Source organism: Fonsecaea nubica (assembly GCF_001646965.1).
Source record: "Fonsecaea nubica strain CBS 269.64 chromosome Unknown Scaff81, whole genome shotgun sequence".
NCBI lineage: Eukaryota > Fungi > Ascomycota > Eurotiomycetes > Chaetothyriales > Herpotrichiellaceae > Fonsecaea > Fonsecaea nubica.
Genome location: NW_019173754.1, coordinates 37,222 through 55,670, shown reverse-complemented (window position 1 = coordinate 55,670; position 18,449 = coordinate 37,222). Strand labels below are relative to the sequence as shown.

The 18,449-nt window shown below is 52.6% G+C and overlaps 7 protein-coding genes across 7 annotated transcripts; 5 read left to right on the top strand and 2 right to left on the bottom strand.

The window, feature by feature from the left end:
- Window positions 1-393: 393 nt before the first annotated feature.
- Window positions 394-3,006, top strand: AYO20_09139 (hypothetical protein; the record flags this gene model as incomplete). The annotated part of the gene is made up of 1 exon (XM_022647410.1): window positions 394-3,006. One exon carries the CDS (start codon window positions 394-396, stop codon window positions 3,004-3,006), a length of 2,613 nt encoding a protein of 870 aa, XP_022496600.1.
- A 1,050-nt stretch (window positions 3,007-4,056) lies between these two features.
- On the top strand, window positions 4,057-5,500 carry AYO20_09138 (hypothetical protein; the record flags this gene model as incomplete). Its single annotated transcript, XM_022647409.1, has 2 exons — window positions 4,057-5,214; window positions 5,273-5,500. The coding sequence occupies 2 exons, from the start codon at window positions 4,057-4,059 to the stop codon at window positions 5,498-5,500; spliced, it is 1,386 nt and encodes a 461-aa protein (XP_022496599.1).
- Window positions 5,501-6,100: 600 nt separating this feature from the next.
- AYO20_09137 (hypothetical protein) lies at window positions 6,101-7,675 on the top strand (the record flags this gene model as incomplete). Its single annotated transcript, XM_022647408.1, has 1 exon — window positions 6,101-7,675. One exon carries the CDS (start codon window positions 6,101-6,103, stop codon window positions 7,673-7,675), a length of 1,575 nt encoding a protein of 524 aa, XP_022496598.1.
- Window positions 7,676-8,864: 1,189 nt separating this feature from the next.
- Window positions 8,865-11,151, top strand: AYO20_09136 (hypothetical protein; the record flags this gene model as incomplete). The annotated part of the gene is made up of 2 exons (XM_022647407.1): window positions 8,865-9,068; window positions 9,127-11,151. The coding sequence occupies 2 exons, from the start codon at window positions 8,865-8,867 to the stop codon at window positions 11,149-11,151; spliced, it is 2,229 nt and encodes a 742-aa protein (XP_022496597.1).
- Window positions 11,152-12,430: 1,279 nt separating this feature from the next.
- On the bottom strand, window positions 12,431-14,171 carry AYO20_09135 (hypothetical protein; the record flags this gene model as incomplete). The annotated part of the gene is made up of 3 exons (XM_022647406.1): window positions 12,431-12,667; window positions 12,722-14,058; window positions 14,117-14,171. 3 exons carry the CDS (start codon window positions 14,169-14,171, stop codon window positions 12,431-12,433), a joined length of 1,629 nt encoding a protein of 542 aa, XP_022496596.1.
- A 522-nt stretch (window positions 14,172-14,693) lies between these two features.
- On the bottom strand, window positions 14,694-16,391 carry AYO20_09134 (hypothetical protein; the record flags this gene model as incomplete). Its single annotated transcript, XM_022647405.1, has 1 exon — window positions 14,694-16,391. One exon carries the CDS (start codon window positions 16,389-16,391, stop codon window positions 14,694-14,696), a length of 1,698 nt encoding a protein of 565 aa, XP_022496595.1.
- A 555-nt stretch (window positions 16,392-16,946) lies between these two features.
- AYO20_09133 (hypothetical protein) lies at window positions 16,947-18,278 on the top strand (the record flags this gene model as incomplete). Its single annotated transcript, XM_022647404.1, has 1 exon — window positions 16,947-18,278. One exon carries the CDS (start codon window positions 16,947-16,949, stop codon window positions 18,276-18,278), a length of 1,332 nt encoding a protein of 443 aa, XP_022496594.1.
- Between the last annotated feature and the right edge of the window lie 171 nt (window positions 18,279-18,449).

The following is an 18,449-nucleotide window of genomic DNA, read 5'->3' as shown; positions in this document are numbered from 1 at the left end:
TTCGATAACCCAGTGAGCCAGAAAGATTCTTTTGCCGTGTCGTGCCTGTTGCTCAACTTGGCGTCATGGCGCATGCGTATCCCATTAATTCCCTTTGGTATTTCTGCCTTTTGACTGCGCAGATCCTCGACTTGAAGTTCCAGAGCTCATCCTTCTTCCCAGTGTACAACATGTGGTTATCACTGCTTGACCAACGAAAAGCCTCTCCCTCCAATGCTCTCTCTGTCATCATGCTAATCCTTACTCCCACTCCCCTGATCCTACCCTAATAAATAAGGGATTGGCCTGCCCTCATATACGACCTCGAGTACCCACCGAAACAGCATCCTCAAGAAAACGAGTTGGCAGTCTCGTCTCGGTCTCTATTCCTTTCCATCGCTGGATGCCAACACCATGGGTCTCGCATATGAATGGGCCTGGAATTTCTGGGAATTCTGCAAGAGAAACATCATTCCAGATGTTTTCATCAAGAGGAGGTTTAACTTCATCACCATCCACTATCTGTACATGATTGGAATGACGATTCTGGGCTCAGTCATCATCTTCGGTATTGGTGACATCTCATATATCGACTCCCTCTTCTTCGCCTCCGGTGCCTGCACCCAAAGCGGGTTGAACACTGTCGACGTGAACAACATCAAAGTCGGTCAACAATTCATGCTATTCTTCCTCGCCATGCTGTGCAATCCCATTGCCGTCAACTCGGCTGTCGTCTTCGCCCGGTTGTATTGGTTCGAAAAACGATTCGAGGACGTCTGTAAGACCTCGAATGCACTCCGCCGAACAAAGTCGAGACAACGCACTATGACCATCGGAAGGGATGACCCTGAACAAGGTCGACCAGGCGTCGCAGGAAAAGCGATTCGGATATTACGAAACACCGGACGCAGTCAAGGTCATGCAGATGCTGAGAAGCTCGAGAACGGCAATGGAAAGGCTGTAGATTCGTCTGACACCTCGCAAGAGGAGCAGGAAGAGTTCAAAGGACACATGCCTAATCACCGTCCGAAACCCCTCACAACTCGGTCTGTCGATGATGTGCGGGTGCCGCCACAGATGGATCCAGAGCAACACATCCGCTTCCTTGAAAATCAACGAAATCCAAGTGACACGACGGCCCTGCGAATTCCCAGTCCTCGTGAATATGAGCAGGGGGACCGACCTCATGATGTTCATGCCAACTTTGATGAAAATCTATTGCGCCCAATCATGAGCGTACCCGAACCTCCCAGTGGTGATGAGACGAGAGCTGACGCGGGAGCTGCGGAGGACCGTGCGCCTCCTACACACATCACCATCGACGAACCACAGTTTCTGCGAGACCGCCAGGACCGAACTGCCACCTTTCCCCGACTCAACACTAGACAGTCCACGCAGCCATCACACACCTACGATCTCCCTGAGCCTGGGTCTTACCGTCGGAGGGGGTCAAATACGTTTCGGTCGCTGCATCGGGTCAATACGCCGCGTACACAGGAGCTCGCCCCATACCTGAGTTGGCAACCGACCATCGGACGGAACTCGTTTTTTCTCGGTCTGACCGAAGAACAGCGAGAAGAGCTGGGCGGGATAGAATATCGGGCACTCAAGGCCCTAGCTCTGATCCTTGTCCTTTACTTCTTCTGTTTTCACATTCTCGGCATAATCTGTTTAATACCCTGGATCCTTCACACGAGTTTCGGAAAATATGTGACAGAGCAGTCGCAGGGAAGAGTCTGGTGGGGTCTATTCACAAGTGCTTCTGCTTTCAACGACCTCGGTTTCACCTTGACCAACAATTCTATGCTCTCATTCCAGCGAGCCGTTTTTCCGTTATTGCTGATGACTTTTCTGATCGTCATTGGCAACACTGGGTTCCCCTGCATGTTGAGGCTTGTTATCTGGGCCACGTCCAAGTGCGTCCGAGAAGGCAGCCCCCTGTGGGAAGAGCTCCAATTTCTTCTCGACCATCCTCGCCGATGTTTCACCCTGCTGTTCCCCCGCGAAGCGACTTGGTGGCTATTTGCTATCCTCATCATTCTCAACGGGCTGGACCTAATCTTTTTCATCATTCTCGATCTCAACGATACCACAGTCACGTCGTTACCGGGAGGTATTCGATTTCTGGACGGTCTCTTCCAAGCTGCGTCGACACGAACTGCGGGATTTTCCGTGGTCAATCTGGCCGAACTCCACCCTGCCATTCAGGTCAGTTATCTGATCATGATGTACATATCCGTCTTTCCGATTGCCATCTCAATGCGACGTACCAACGTGTACGAGGAGAAGAGTCTGGGAATCTACGGGACTTCGTCCGAGGAAAACGAAGACGAGAGTGAGCCAAGCTATGTCGGCGCACATTTACGAAGACAACTGTCGTTTGACTTGTGGTACATATTTCTGGGAATGTTCATCATCGCCATTGTCGAAGGCGGAAGATTGCAGAATATCAACGAGTCCGCGTTCACGCTTTTTTCCGTCCTCTTCGAAATTGTCTCTGCGTACGGCACTGTGGGCCTTTCTTTGGGCTATCCGAACATCAACGCTTCCTTTTCAGCCGAGTTCCACGTTCTCTCAAAGTTGGTGATAATCGCCATGCAGATCCGTGGAAGACATCGTGGACTTCCCTACGAGCTTGACCGGGCCATCCTTTTGCCCTCTGAAAGCCTGCAAGCGAAAGAAGCCAAGGAAGCCGAAAGAGTCATGTCTCGTGTACAACGTCGGAGATCCTCCATAGGAGGGCAATCGATGATGTCGGCCGTCGACGGCAACATGGAAGGACGCCAATTCCGGGCTGAGACGGGTTTGTCTTCGGGGTTGCGGGATATCAACGAGAATCCAGAGTTCAGTCCCCGTTCTCGTACGAACACGAACAGATCACACAACAGAACAGGAAGCTTAACGGAGCATCAACTCCACAGCGACCGGCATAGTGAACCGCACAGTGCGCGCCGGGGTCTTGGTGTTGGAATGTTCAAATTGGCATCAGGCGTTGAGGCCATCAAGGAGGAGAAGCTCCGGGAGTGATTGCAGAAGAGCCGAAGAAGTTGTCAACCAAAAGCACTGTATTCATATTGACACGACGATTCCGACAACATCGATACATTTGAGCGAAGGCGAAGCGAGGAGTACTGAATTATATGAGCCCTCCAATTGGGCGCCGCATTATTGCATTGATATACAGCAACTTATCTACTGCACAAAGTGTCCCAGAAGACCTGGACCACAGTTTAGGGGATGGGTGCGCGAGGCGACCGTTATGTGCTTGTTTATGGCCACCTTGGCTCTTTCCGGGTTAAGTCGCAACCAATATTTAGCTAGACTGCGGACCTCGACACCAAGCCTCAGGGAGAATCTTAGGGGTGAAGTTTCCGCGAGAAAGAGATCGTCAGGATCAGCACTGTTGGGTGCTTGGGCGGTGCAAGATTGTGCCAAGCCAAGCCAAGACAAAGGACGTGTATTGTCCCGCCGCTCCAAGTCTTTTCTGAGCGGAGGAGACTTGATATCAGTCCCGATTGGCCGCCTGGTTCAATGCCAAGGCGACGACGTCTCACACATGGTCCCCCTTATGAGGTCGGCACCGCCATCTGGAACAACAGCAGATGGGCGGGGTATCTTCCGTGCCTCCCTTTTGGGTGGAAAAAGTCGCTAGTGGCCGTGTGATGCTTTGTTGTTTCTACAGTCCTTGGCTCGCGCCAACTTCTTGTCCTCCCCATAATCTCACCTGTTCCCTTTCATTTGTGTCCATTGCAGATTTTCTCATTATTCTCGCCTTTACGCCAACAGCGCCGTGAACAGACGGCTCTCGCCCTCGACGCCATTTCTCCCTTGAGTATCTCGCATACCGTACCACGTGGCAACTGACATTTCCCAACTCCCGCCGCCCCGGCCGGACTGGGCGCTACCTTCGTTAAAGTTCCCCCTTGTCACTCTCTTCACCCAGACCTCCTTTTCCGTCCCTCCGCTTCTGCTCCTGAAGTCTCGTTTTCAGGGTTGGATCTGAGTCGAGGGTCATTCTTCTGCGATTTCCATTCAATAACTCCATCTTGTGTGAGGACGCTCGACGCACGACCAAACATGAAGTCGCGCATATGTCCCGCTCTGGTGCCGCTGGCCGGCCTACTTTCCTTGACGAATGCGCTCACTCTGGACCTCAACAGCTTAGATTCGATCAAGTCTGTTACCTCTACATTAGCATACGATATGATGACCTATTATTCGGGCAATCAGTCCGGTCAAGTGCCAGGTTTACTGCCGGGGCCGTGTGACTCGACTGCTTGTTATTACTGGTGGGAGGCTGGCGCGATGTTTGGATCTCTTATCAATTACTGGCAGTATACTGGGGACGACAGCTACAACTCCGTCGTGACGCAAGCTTTACAGTTTCAGGTTGGACCCGAAGAGAACTTCAATCCTCCCAACCAGAGCAAGAACATGGGGGTGGACGACCAAGCATTCTGGGCATTCACGGCCATGGACGCTGCTGAAGCCAATCTGCCGGATGTTGGAGGCGATGCCCCTTCTTGGCTGGCTCTGGCTCAAGCAGTGTTCAATTTTCAATCGACTCTCTGGGACGCTGCAACGTGCAACGGGGGGATGAGGTGGCAGGTGTATTCTTTCAATTCGGGCTACAATCTGAAGAACACCATCTCCAACGGCGGAAACTTTCAACTGGCGGCGCGTCTGGCTCGATACACCGGGAACCAGTCCTATGCGGACTGGGCAATCCAGATGTGGGATTGGATGGAAGCGAGCCCGTTATTTCAATATCAGGATGACGTCCTCTACATCTGGGACAACACGGATGTGAACAACAACTGCACGGATGTGGCACATTATGCATGGACCTACAACTACGGCACGATGCTCATGGGAGCTGCTGCCATGTACAACTTCACCAATGGGGCTGAACCGTGGGGGACCCGGGTCAACCAGATCCTGCAGGGCGCCTTCAACCTATTTTTCCCCGCGGAATATGGCGGCGACATTATGACCGAGTTCCAATGTGAACCAACCATGGTGTGCAACAACGACCAAAGCAGTTTCAAAGCCTACTTGTCTCGTTGGATGGCGGTTACCGCCTTGATCGTGCCCAATACTTACGACATGATTATGCCCAAGCTGCGGGCAAGCGCTAACGCCGCGGCACAGCAATGTACCGGAGGGGATAATGGGCGCATGTGTGGGCGACGGTGGTATTCAAATTTTGATGGCTCCACGGGCGTGGGACAACAGGTATGCTCTTTTCGCACGTAGGGGTTAGCCCTCTTTCAACTTACTGACTCGGAATCAGATGCAAGCACTTGCCGTCATCGGAGCATCAACTGTACGTCCAGAAATCGCGCCCAAGACGGCCAATACCGGAGGCACATCCGAGAGTAATCCCGAGGCTGGGACGGACATCGACGCGGATCCAATCCAACACTCACCCATTACCAAGGGAGATCAAGCTGGCGCCGGTATTTTGACCGTCTTGTGTGTCGGCATCATTGTGGGAGGTACCATTTGGATTGTTTTATAGAGACTATATAGGAAGAGGAGGGCATTTCTGGAGTTTTTGTGTTGGATCTCGTCTTCTCCTGATCATGGGAAAGCCTACGAGTGTAGCGGGATCGTTTTGCGTTCAATTTGAATCATGTGTCCCAAGACAGAAGTGATACAAAGTACATAAACTGGTTGGTCGGCATTAGCTCAGTCCCTAATGCACTGTCCAGCAGTACCGAGTACATTACGTCGTACGAGTACAGTACCTACAGCAGTAGCAGATGGATGTTCACCCTCTGCCCCTTGCATGGGCCCCCCGTTACACACACGATGTGGGGAATCTCGCCCCCAGGCCAATTAATTACCGACTCACCGTTTTCGGCCAGTCAACAATCTTCCGTCTTTCGTCCTCCTAAACATTTCTCTCTTCTGCGCACAGTCAATGACGATGATGACGTGGAATGACTGCTTTGAACAGGACTGATTTACTTTTGAAAATTCAGACGTTTTGAACATACGAGACAGCGGGACGGATCTTTTTTTCCTACCGACTTTAACGGATCACCAGTTGCTCATCCCCGAACTGAACGAATTACCCAGCACGTCGTGCTCTACATGATCAATCTGGCCCACGGCGATGGAGGTCGAGTCCAGTGCGGTTTCTTCTCCAAAGATACCTTCGAATGATCTCTCCGAATCGGCAGAACCCAACTCAGACGAGGTCCCGAATCCAAGCCGACCATCAACAACGAATGCCGCTGCGTCAAGAAGGCACATCAAGGGCCTGTCCCTGAATTTCCCCGTCCTGGTGCCGACGAATATCGGATACTCGCAGTCTCCAACCCTGGGGTCTGGAGTGCAGAGTCCGATCGAATCAGCCAAGTCCTCGCCACTTACTCGAAGCGTTCCTTTCAGAAGCCCCGATCCCGCAGCCGAACCGCAGGAAACTGCCAAGACAAGAGGCAGCGCAGAGTTCCTAACGCTACTAGCGGCACAAGAAAGAAAAGTCCTCGAGTTGAAGGAGGAACTCCAGCGGGCAGAGGCGGACCTGCTGGTACTGAAGAAGCAATGGGCAGCCTACGAAGCGAACAAGAAGAGGGACGAAGTGAGACAAGTGAAGAAAAAACAGCCACTGGCATTGGGCGAGGTCGGCGGCGGCGTCGACGGAGTTGTTGCAGAAGGCCACCTAGATGAAGAACGAAGGCGGAAGCGAGCACTGGTGGAGAGAAGCTACACGGCTCAGCCAGCTACGGCGAGCAATGCAGGATCTAATGGCTTGACGAGAAAGGGATCGAAGCGAGTTTTCGAAGGGGGTCGACATACGAGAACTTTGAGCTTGCTCAGTCCGACCTCTACAAAGGTTCCAAGCAAACAGACGGAGGAGACACAAAGTCCGCTGGATCAGACACCGACCGCTGATGGTGGGGAATTTACTAGGCCTTCATTATCACGGATGGCGACCCTCGACAGCTTGATATCTGGCGATGCACTTCCTCTAGGGTTTGGAAAGACGTACAAGGATCTCGCAGCACATCGGAGATCTCTCCCCCCAGTGGCTGCAGATATGTTAGTGAAACAGGGCAAACAGGTTTACGACGGCGTTCGGGATGGTCTATGGACTTTCTTCGAGGACATTCGACAAGCCACGGTGGGAGAAGAGGGAATCAATGGAACCGTCGCTCAGCAGCGCTCTGCAAGGCCTGCTCAGAGAAAGGCCTCACGAAAGCCACCGGACAAACAGGGCAAATCAAATCCCAAGGGCAGCGCTGACACGCCCAATCCGCATCATATGGAACCGTCGTTCTGGAACGAATTCGGGCTAGACACACCACACAAGAACTCGGCTCAACCAAAGGTGGTGGAGAAGCCTAATGGACATGTTCAGCAGAAGAGTAGCACCGACTCATCGAACACGCCTAGTCTGCTGCCAGATTTGAACGACAATGATGACGTCGAAGATGCCTGGGATGCGTGGGACTCCCCCGTGAGCAATCGAGAACCCCTAATTGCGGGGATGGAGGACACCAGACAGAAGCCTGCTGTCGGAGAAGGTGGCCTTCCTTGGCCGGAGCTTGAGAGAATCACTCCAAGCAAGCTCACCCGGACAGTCAGTGATCTGATGAAGGAGTGGGATTCAGCTCAAGACGACCCGACCGAAACAACCGGACTGGAGCATGGGCAGACGCACATACTTGACAGCCCACATATGTGAAAATAGAGACTACGAGATCGACATGTGAGGAGCGCAGCGTTGGATTTATTTCCCGACTATGGGACCTTGTATATTGTCTATTTTGAAACTATCAATGCCACGTGATTGACTGAACAACATGACATAATGCTGTTTCCCCAGAGGACGGTTGATGGATCATTTTTGAATTTTCCGATCAAAACAACAACTCGATCTGCCGCGTGATCGCGATCGTGGCACAAGGTAAATTAATATTACCCCTACTTCACACACATGAGTGTTTATGAAGAAATCGACAGAATCAATATGTGTAGCACATCGCCCTAGCAACACAAAGTGATGTGAATGATTCTCGAAGGCCACCTGACACCTTGTGAAGGCGTATCCATCTCTTTCTCGGCCCTGATGGAGTGGGAGGGCGTTGGACCCATTTCAGTTCCTTCAAGTCGGGAATTTGATTGTTTCGGGACCAGCTCGGCTCGAATACCCTGTACAAGCGACTGGGAGAGCTGTCAATCTGGTTCAGGTCGACGTGAAGTACGGAGAACCATGGCACAGCGGGCCTGATTGAATGCAAGGCAGAGGGTAGAAAATATGGAACTAGAAGCAGTAACGGACCCCTGCATTAGCGTCGAACCTTCGCTGCATTAGCGGATCTTGAGCCGAGGCGCCTTTCCCCATCCGGCGGCTCGTTGCTATGGCAGCACAACGTCAACATCCGGCTCTGCCTCCTCCACCTCTGCGGACAAACGTTCATCTTGACGCACTACTATTACTACTCCTGCAGTGTATCCTCTATCTTTTTCTTTCCATGGCTGACTGTTCGCGGATGCACTAGTCGTGAGGCTTGGATCCAGAGCGCTACTATGCACGAGGCCCCTTTTTCCAAAATCCACGTCGCACCAGATATATCCTCGGCGCCTCGGACCCTGCAAACCACCATCCTCGCCTTTTACCCAGTATTCTCACATTCATTATTCTCTGTATCACCACTGCTCACCCGGCGCAAGCATTTCTGCATTTCTTGCATTTCTTGACTAGACTTGCATCATCACGTTTTGTGCGCAATCACCAATTGTACATGAGTTCCGGGTTACAACCAATGAACAGCACTTGGTGATTGGAGATCCATTCGAGGTGTTGAACCAGGAGATTACAATAACCACAGTGTCAAGGAGGAAAAACTGCGTCAAGAGAACAGCACGCCGCCATGGCCATGATTTCCCCCTTCTCCGAGGCGCCTCACCAGGCTACGGCAACGCAGCAGAGCTACTTTGAAATTCAAGATGATTCTGCGCACGGCGATACACTGGCGGACAAATATCAGATGCTGGAAGAACTGGGTAGTGGCTCGTTCGGTGTCGTGTACAAGGCCATAGAGAAGGCCACGGGTGAAGTCGTCGCTATCAAACATGTATGGAAGACCCCAGCAGTTGTCGGTACCCTCTTCTCCAGCTAACGTTGACTTGTAGGTTGACCTTGAATCTTCCGAAGAAGACCTCTCCGACATCCTGTCTGAACTCTCCGTCCTATCGTCATGCTCAAGTCCGCACGTCACAAAGTATCGTCTGGCGTTTCTGCGTCGGCAGACTCTGTGGATTGTCATGGAATACCTGGGGGGCGGATCGTGCGCTGATCTCCTCAAGCCTCCTCCCCATCGCATATCAGAGAGTCACATCGCCATCATTTGTCGAGAACTGCTCCTGGGCCTAGCATACCTTCACGGAGAAGGAAAACTACACCGAGATATAAAGGCGGCAAACATCCTGCTGGGCATGGATGGCCGGGTGAAGCTGGCCGATTTCGGCGTCGCGGCGCAGCTGGTAGGACTGAAGAGCATGAGGAATACTTTTGTCGGAACTCCCTTTTGGATGGCACCCGAGGTCATTCAGCAGGAAGGTCATGACGCCAAAGCCGACGTTTGGAGTCTGGGGATCACGGCCATGGAACTAGCAAACGGCGAACCTCCGCACGCCAACGTTCACCCCATGAAAGTCCTCTTTCTGATCCCGAAACAAGCCGCGCCACGGCTGGAAGGGCCCAGCTGGTCCAAAGATTTCAAGGACTTTGTTGCTTGCTGTTTAACCAAAGACGTCGACAAGAGGAAGAGTGCAAGGGAGTTGCTCAGCCATCGCTTCATACGATCGGCGGGAAAGATTGAAGGGCTACAGGAGTTGATTGTCCGAAAGCAAGACTGGGAAGCCAGCAAAGGAGGGGACAGAAACTTGAAGTATTACGCCGAAACGCTCAAAAACCTATCGCAGGCCCGAAATGACGATGACTGGGTGTTTGAGACTGTCAAAGCTATGCCCACCATGAATTTGAAGGAATTCCCAACCCAGCGGATGAGGAAGGCTGAGAGAACTCCACTGGACGGGTTGGAGCGAAGCGCCACGCAGATGATGGAAGATCTGACTCTTGACCGACGCCTGGAACCGGAACAAAGTCCTACTAAGTTGACGATGCGCAAAATCTCCGAGTCAAAACAGCAACAGAGCTATCAAGACCGAAGAGACTCGACAGATTCGGTGTCAGGCAAGAGAACGAGCAGAAAGAGACTATCCAGTGCCCAGGTACGGCAGCCGTTGGGAGTCAACATGTCATTTGGCAACAGCCCGAGCACAGTCCGACAATTCAGACGAGTATCACCCAACGCCAACACCAGCCCAAACACGGAAAATGAGGATCCGAACTCTAGCGTTATTCGGACACCGTCAAAGGCGAAACCTGGCTTGGCCTCTCTGGTGGACATCGAGACCTCGTTGCTCTCAAAGCCAGACAAAGCTTCCCGATTCTCCTCAACCGCGACAACCATCGCGATGGAGACCAAGGAGGCGAGCCTTGGCCGCAAACTCTACTCCAACGCAATTGGCATATCGTGTCAAGACGTCCTCAACGACACGGCCGACGAGGTCAAACGCGAGGCTGTTGCACGGTTGGCCGAGGCCTTTTCCGACTTGGAAAGCGTGGATCCAGATGGCATGTATCACATTATGCAGTCGATCATTTCCAAGATGAAACAGGACGACACTTTGAAGAGTATGCTGCCACAACAATCTATGACGATGTCGCCATCGAAGGAGATGCTGCAGTCACCTCAGAAGCTCCTCGACCCCTTACACGCGTCCATGGCATCACCGCAACCAATTGGCGCCAATGAGAGCAGACAAGTGACTCCGAGTACCCCGACTAAAGGTGCTGTGGGTGCCAAACTGGTCCTTGCGCAAAACAACCCGCACCTCAAGAGCCATCGACGGAGGCAGAGTGCACAAGCAGCCATTGTCAAGTCTCGCGACACAAGTCAAGTCTTTGCCAGTCCGTTACGGAACACCAGCGTCGAGGAGAAGAGAAAAACGAGTCTGTTGGAGGCAGACAGCCAAACGGAGAAGGAGATGATGAACGGATTGGTTGGTGGGCTGGAACACACGAGACAACTGGCCGACGCGCTGTTCGAGAGATGGTGCGAGGGCCTGAGGGTCAGATGGCCAGCAGTTTGAAAGTGAGGAGGGAGAGAGTGACACAACACCGCCATCAGACGATTTTGTGTGTAACTCTACCACTGAAGTGCTCCTTGCGAGGAGGAGAGATGGATGTGACAATGATCGAAAATGCTTGCTCTGGTAATGCCCACCGCATAGCGACATGGAGTCGGCGTTTCTGGATGTTTGCTTGCTTGCTTGCCTTGGACGGCCGTGCGTGTGCTAATATACATTCTGGGTTTCTTTTTCATGTGTGGTCTCGTTCAAACCACGAGGTGCGACGAGGCGGGATTTTTACGGCATCAGGGCATCAGCGAAAGGAAAGACAAAACAACCCCCCCCCCCCCCCCCGCCTCTCTTTTTCGCATAAAAGTCAGGCAGGGACAGGAACAATGACAGAGGAGGGGAGGAGAGAGGTGAAAGGGAAGAGAAGACAAAAGACAAAAGTTTTACGATCCGCTTGCGTTGCGTTGCATTGCTGTTTCGCATACAGTACAGTACAGTACAGGACTTTGACGGCCCCTTCCCCCGATGCGGACGAGAGTTTGGAATGCGGATAGAGCAGAAGCAGAGCAATGGAGAGTGTGCTTGTGCTTTGTATGTATGTATGGGCTTGTATGGGCTTGTTTGTAATATGTGCTTGACCATGTCTCGAATAGGTCCCCCGGGGGAGGAGGGGGGGGGCATAAAGTTGAATCTCGCCCTTTTCAAACCCTGGACTGGTGAACCAGTCGAGTCGAGTCGACTCGAGTCGTGGCGAGGCCAAGTGTCGTGTTTGTATCTATGTACCGAGTACTCCAGTCTCATCAGATGATGAGATCGAGGAATGCACGAGAAAAGGAAAGTGAGGAAGGCGTTCAAACACGGAGATACTGTCTATAGATATTAGATAGATAGAGTGCGTCGGGATTGGTGTCCAGTCCAGCCCAATTCAGTTGCCAGATGGTGCATACTGCATACATACACATGGATATGGAGACGGTCTTGACTCCGACGTCCTTTTACAGTACTCGATGTACTGGTCTCTGCATGTGTCTTCCCTTGTGTCTGCGTCTCTGTATGTGCCGTGTACCATGTGACATGTATGGACCTACAATACAACATCGGAGTGAAATGAACGCTCCTGCAACCATGTATATAACGACCAACAAACCCGCTAACCAGACATCATGTTCGTCAAGAGAAACCTCGCACCTCGTTCCTGTACAACAATAAACCCTCACACCTACAGCCCTGCTAGATCAACCATCATATGCCTGACACAAAAACAAGGCTCATATCACCATCTCCCCCCAACTCAAGCATCCCTTTCCGCTAACCACTTCCTCCAGCGTGGTGCTCTCAGCTGTCGCCATCTCTTTCCATAAATGTAGGTTGGTACAGCCGCAGCCATGGATGTCAGAACACACAGTCCAAAGAAAAGGAACGTATATCCGTAACCTGCCGCATTAATAAAGGGCTGGACCGAGTAAGAGATGGCAAAGTTGATGCAAGACGAACAGATGGCCAGTACCACCACCAGTTCTCCCGCAATCTGTTTCTGGTCAGTACAATCTCCATACCAAAATGTTCTCAGTGGCTCACTCACCCCCGGGAAGCATTCCATGGCGTACGCAGTGGCAATTGAGCAGGCAGAGACTTGGTGAGCAATCATACAGCCCACCCCAAAGCCAATGGTCATCCAGTGGAGTCCAAATTCAGCCCCCCAACCATACAGTTGATACCCGAGGGCTGCGTAGATAAAGGATAAACAAAGAGTCCACAGTCTCATTTCGGGCTCCTTCACTCCCGAGTTGCGTCGAGCACAAAAGATCACGACGTGGTCGCCGAGCACGCCAGTGGCCCATCCAACAAAGTTACCCACTAGAGCGGCAAAGAAGATCAAACCCGTCGAGGTCGTCGACCAGTTATAGGGCGCTTCGGTAAGAATCTCAGAGATGGTGTTGAAACTGACAATGCCAGCGGTGCAACCAAAGGCAAAAATAACCCCGGCGATGACCACATTGGGAAAGGTGAACAGCACAAAAGGCCTCCGGAAGTATTGCCAGTACGTAGTCCGATCTTGGGGGTAGTAGACCCAGAGCTTCAGCTTCTCCAAGTAGGTTCGCTGGGGAAACTGCGCCTCCAAGGTGGTGTCGTGTTCGATCTCGCTAGGACTCTGGCTCTGCGTCAAGGTGTCGACGGGAGCTTTGCTATCAGAAGCCTGCAGGAAACCCCTGGATCGAGTGACAGCACCAGCACTGGCGATTTTGCCGAACAAAAAGCGTGGGAACATTGTTTCCTCGAAAGTCAGGAGAAGAAGAACAAGCACGCTGGCGTCGATGATGGCAACAATGTATTGGGACCATCGCCAGCCAGGACCATCTGCAATGCTACCACCGCTGATGAGCCCCAGAATGCTGCCCAGTTGCTGTCCAAAGAGATATACCGACAACATCCGTCCTCGTTGGTGGACAAAGAACATGTCAAAGACACTCAACTGTATGACAGCTTGGTAAGCCGCGGTGCCGACTCCGTTGAGTGTCATACTCAACATCCACGATGCGGTTCCGTTGACTTTCCCAAGCCAGACGCCAGCGGCCATACAGATGGTAGTGGTAGCCAGGAAGACTGGCCGTCGACCAATTTTCATAGCCGTGGGGATCCAAAAGATGTTGACAAACCCCAACAGGAGATAGTTGAGGGCACTTCCACCATTCATGTTGGTCAGGCTGACCCCCGTTTCTTCGGAGACGGTGGTCCAAGCAGCTCCGAGGGTGTTTTCCCCAAATGAAAACGCACACGCATATAGTGCGAGTAGGAAGAGTTGGTAATACTTCTTCCAGCGACCCCATCTTAGAGGGTCACCACCAGCACCCGTTGGTTGAGGGATAAGGACGATGTCGCTGGTTCCACCCACGTGCGCTGCTTGCAGTGTATGATGCACTGGGGCCAATGGTTAGCTGCGATATTCGACACCTCTTCTCGAAAAGCTTATACTGACCATCAACGAGTTGTTCGGTGCCAGGCACATCAAGCTCGTAGATTTCGTCCGCCATATTGTCCAAGACAGTCGTGAAGAACCGGATGGCACACAGGCTAATAAGAGAGTGGGAGGCGAAGATGGTGAAGATGAAACAGTCCCAGCCGTTGTTTTATACAGTTGTAGGAGCACTTTGTCGCTTTTGGTCCCCCATGATATCGCTATTGCTATCTCCCCGCTCGGTCATTGATGCTCGGGCTGTGTGGAGACGTTTCTCAGATGAAAGGTCCAAGCGGGCCAATGAGAGGGTGACGTTATCTGGCCACGAGTAACGATCCTTAGAAAGTCGGCCTTGACGCATGGTGGAGTAGGTTGACTTGTCGCGTCATTTGGTCCGCTTGTACCTTCATGCACATGTGTGGGGCCAGACTCCCACTGGCGGGCAATCAGCAGGACGATCCGGAGAAGAGCGATATCTCTTTGGCCACTTGTTGGAGATCAGTCTATACGGTGACCGGACTGGTATGCCGGCCTGTGGGACGTGGTCGGCTCTGGCAGGATGTCTCATTCGACCCATCGACCAACAGTGGCATTTTGCTCACGCCAGAGACATGTTTCCGCAGAAAGGCGCGACAAATTGTTCCCAGTCACTTTCTGGGGAAGCACCGGCGTTGACTGGGGCTTCCCGCATCTCTCGTGCCCGCCAAACCTTTTCAATGACTCTACGGATCCTGATAGTGTTAACCATTGAACCGGTAAGCTTTTCCAGAGCGAATAGGATGAAAGGCCGCGCATATTTTGGAGCTGTGCCGGCCTCCCAGTGGAGTTCGAGGTCCTGGTCCGGATGCAGTTCAACAGCTGCAATGAAGAGAGGCCAGCTGATGCCAGAGACCAAATGAGATTCCAGCGAAGTGCTGATAAGGCGGAGAATCTCATGTACTTGCTGCGATATCCACGGTGTAGCAGGGTTCGCTCCGTTCAAGGCGCATTGGAGATAGACCTCGGCCGCGAGTCTCTTCAGCTCCCCAGCTCGAGTTAACATATCATCACTGTTATCCCACACCGTTTGCTTCAGCATGCCCAGCTGTTCCTCCAAGGCAGCTGCCGCTGCCTGGAAGTGGACCGTTTGACGACTCATCGGATCTTGTCGTCCCAACTCAGCGATTCTGCTAAGGATGGAGACCAACTGGGGGGAGCAACCGAGCCACGGCTCGCAGTCGGTCTGGTCATTCGCCCAAAAGTCGCTCCCGAAAACAGGGTCCTCGCCACAGGCAGTACGGCCCATGATGTCCTGAAAGGCAAAGAAGCGCTCGCAGAAGAGAGCCAGAGCACTAGCGTCCGTATTTTCCACCAAGCCTAGCTGATGCCACCTGCGAACGCGGATCAAGTCGCGTGCCCCTTTCAAATGCACCACCCATCGACTGTCGCATTCGTTTACGATCTCAAACATACAAAGCAGAAGCATGACGACCAATGTTTCGGGAAGCTCCGCCACCGCCACGGAGTCGCAACTTCTTAACTTGACCCGAAGAGCGTGGAGAGCACGGTGACTGAGGTTTAATGCTGTTGACTTGTATTGTAAAGCAGTTCGGGATCGATGGCAGGCAGCCAGTGCCAACATGGCTTGCATGGTGAGAGGCGAGGTGCTGATTGCAAAAGGAAGGAGCAGTGTTGCGAAAGGGGAGACAGACGTCAAGCTTGAGACTGTCATCGGGCATATTCTTTCGACATAGTAGGAAAGTAGCGAAGATTGATCTGACGTTTCCCATGGTGGGAGAATATTCAGCGGCGCCGCGATTCGGAGTTCGGAAGACCGTACCAGGCTCTGCGTCGTTGGCCAGGGACTGAGGAAGCATGCAGCAGTGGTGTCGGGGTCTGATGATGTCGACCCTGTAATTTGATGGGCATCGCCTTTCGTTTCAGGCGCCCATCGGACCGACTCCTGCAGAGTATCCACTGTGGTGTGCACGAAACTATAGGCATAAATTTCTGGGATAGGACACCACCACAGAGGTGCATGATCGTGGGTGGACCAGTCCGAAGTTGTGGAAGGCGAGGCTGTCTTGTATGGGTCCTTGGCCCAGACACCAGCTCTGCCAAACTTGAGGCCTTTCGAGACATAGTCTGTTTCCCACTTGAGGGTCGTTGTGTTGTCGCAATTCAGTCCTTTGAGTAAGCATTGGCGACAGACTGGCTTCTCTTCTCCACACTTGAGCTTTCTTGCCCGACATGTTCGGCATCCCGTCCGTGTGCGGCGCTTGATGAGCACATTGGTGGATTTCCGCGGCCGGGGCATGGGGACAACTACATGTCAGGGGCTAGATGCTCAGTGTGTTGACATGGAGACCTCGATTGGGAGGCTCCTAGGAAGGTGGCAGTTGCGAGATAATGAGATTGAGTGATGTTCGGATTTGAGCCAGGAAGAGCGAGAGAAAGGAATGAAGTGCACGAGGTATCGAGAGGGCGATTGGATGGAAATGTGATGATGGATCATGGCGAAGATGGAGATGTTGGACGTCGGTGGTGATAGCGGCGGGGCAGTTGGGAGGGGACACTCACTGGTTGCCTGCGCCTTTCAACCCCGCCTGCGCGGTTTGTCCACAGCAGTTTTTCTCGTCTGGACCTTCTTCCTGATAGTGCATCTCCGCCCACCACACACCATGACTGATTATTCTGGTGGCCACCCTGAGACTACGGCGATGATGCGGTTCGAAATGGAGCAGCAGCCCTGGCGACATATCTCGAAATGGCCCACGATTGTCATTTGTGACGGCTATTTAAATTCTCTCGTTATCCTCACACACTGATTGATCTATGTGTGTTCACTGGTCAAGAGATTGCCGATAACGCCATGTCATCACCACTCACTACCGACTCTAAAATACTCATTGTAGGAGCCGGGACCTGGGGCTGCAGCACCGCACTTCACCTGGGTCGTCGAGGCTACAAACATGTGACCGTCCTTGACCCTTATCCTGTTCCCTCACCCATCTCGGCTGGCACGGACTTGAACAAAATCCTGGAATTGGGCTCTTTTGCTGGAGACGATGCTGACGAGCGTTATGTATCGAACAAGTTGCTAGAAGCAGCTACGGAGGGTTGGCGTAATGATCCCGTGTTCAAACCCCATTTCCACGAAACTGGCTGTATCTTGGCGGCCACGTCGAACGAAGCTCGTCAGCACATGAACACGCGGGATGGGCCCAGCGAGGCAGGTGGGTGGATTCCGCTCAGGACCAAGGAAGACTTCCAAGCAGCCATGCCTAAGGGTGTATTGACGGGCGAGTTCCCCGGTTGGGAGGGATGGTGGATGCAAAAAGGAGCTGGGTGGGTTCACGCTCGCAAGAGTATGGAGAGCGCGGCTCGGGAAGCTGCTCGTCTAGGGGTCAAATTCATTACTGGCGAGCAGATAGGCCGTGTATCGAATTTGATCTATGATTCTGGCGACGTCCGGGGCGCCATCACTGCTGATGGCACTTACCATTATGCAGACAGGACAATACTCAGTGCAGGCGCCAGCGCGGCGGCTCTGTTCGACATGAAAGATCAACTTCGGCCCACAGCCTGGACCTTGGCCCACATTAAGATGACCCCAGAGGAAGCCAAGTTGTACAAAAACCTTCCGGTGTTGTTCAATATCGAGCGAGGTTTCTTCATGGAACCCGACGAGGATAATCACGAACTGAAGATGTGTGACGAACACCCTGGGTATTGCAACTGGATCTCGGACGCAGCTGCGCCAGATGCTGGCCAGATCAGCTCCCCCTTCGCAAAGCACCAGATTCCGATCGAAAGCGAAGCGCGCTGCCGGGAATTCTTGCGCGAGACCATGCCTCACCTGGCAGACCGACCTTTCTCTTTTGCGCGGATATGCTGGTGCGCAGACACGCCCAACCGGGCATTCCTAATTTCAAAGCACCCAGATTACGCCTCCTTAGTGCTGGGTGTGGGTGGCTCTGGACATGGATTTTGCCATATCCCCGCAATTGGAGGCTTTATTGTTGATGCTATGGAGGATAAACTGGACGACAAGCTGAAACAGAGCTTTCGATGGAGGCCAGAGACAGCCCAGGGCAGGGATTGGAAAGACTTGCAGGGTCGGTTTGGTCCGCAGGGCGCCAATCGGGTGATGGATTTTCAGGATATCAAGCAATGGACAAACATTGGCGAGGATCAAGAGTGAATGGGTGGTCGAAATATATAAAACTTGGAACAGGCACCCCTTCCCTGGAGACAACTGATCGACCGTGTCATGGACGCTAGAGAAAATTCCCCCTTTTGTGGCTGTTGAACCCTCCCTCCACTTCGTCACCAGGATGACCTGACACGCAAAAGAGACCCTACCACTTAATGT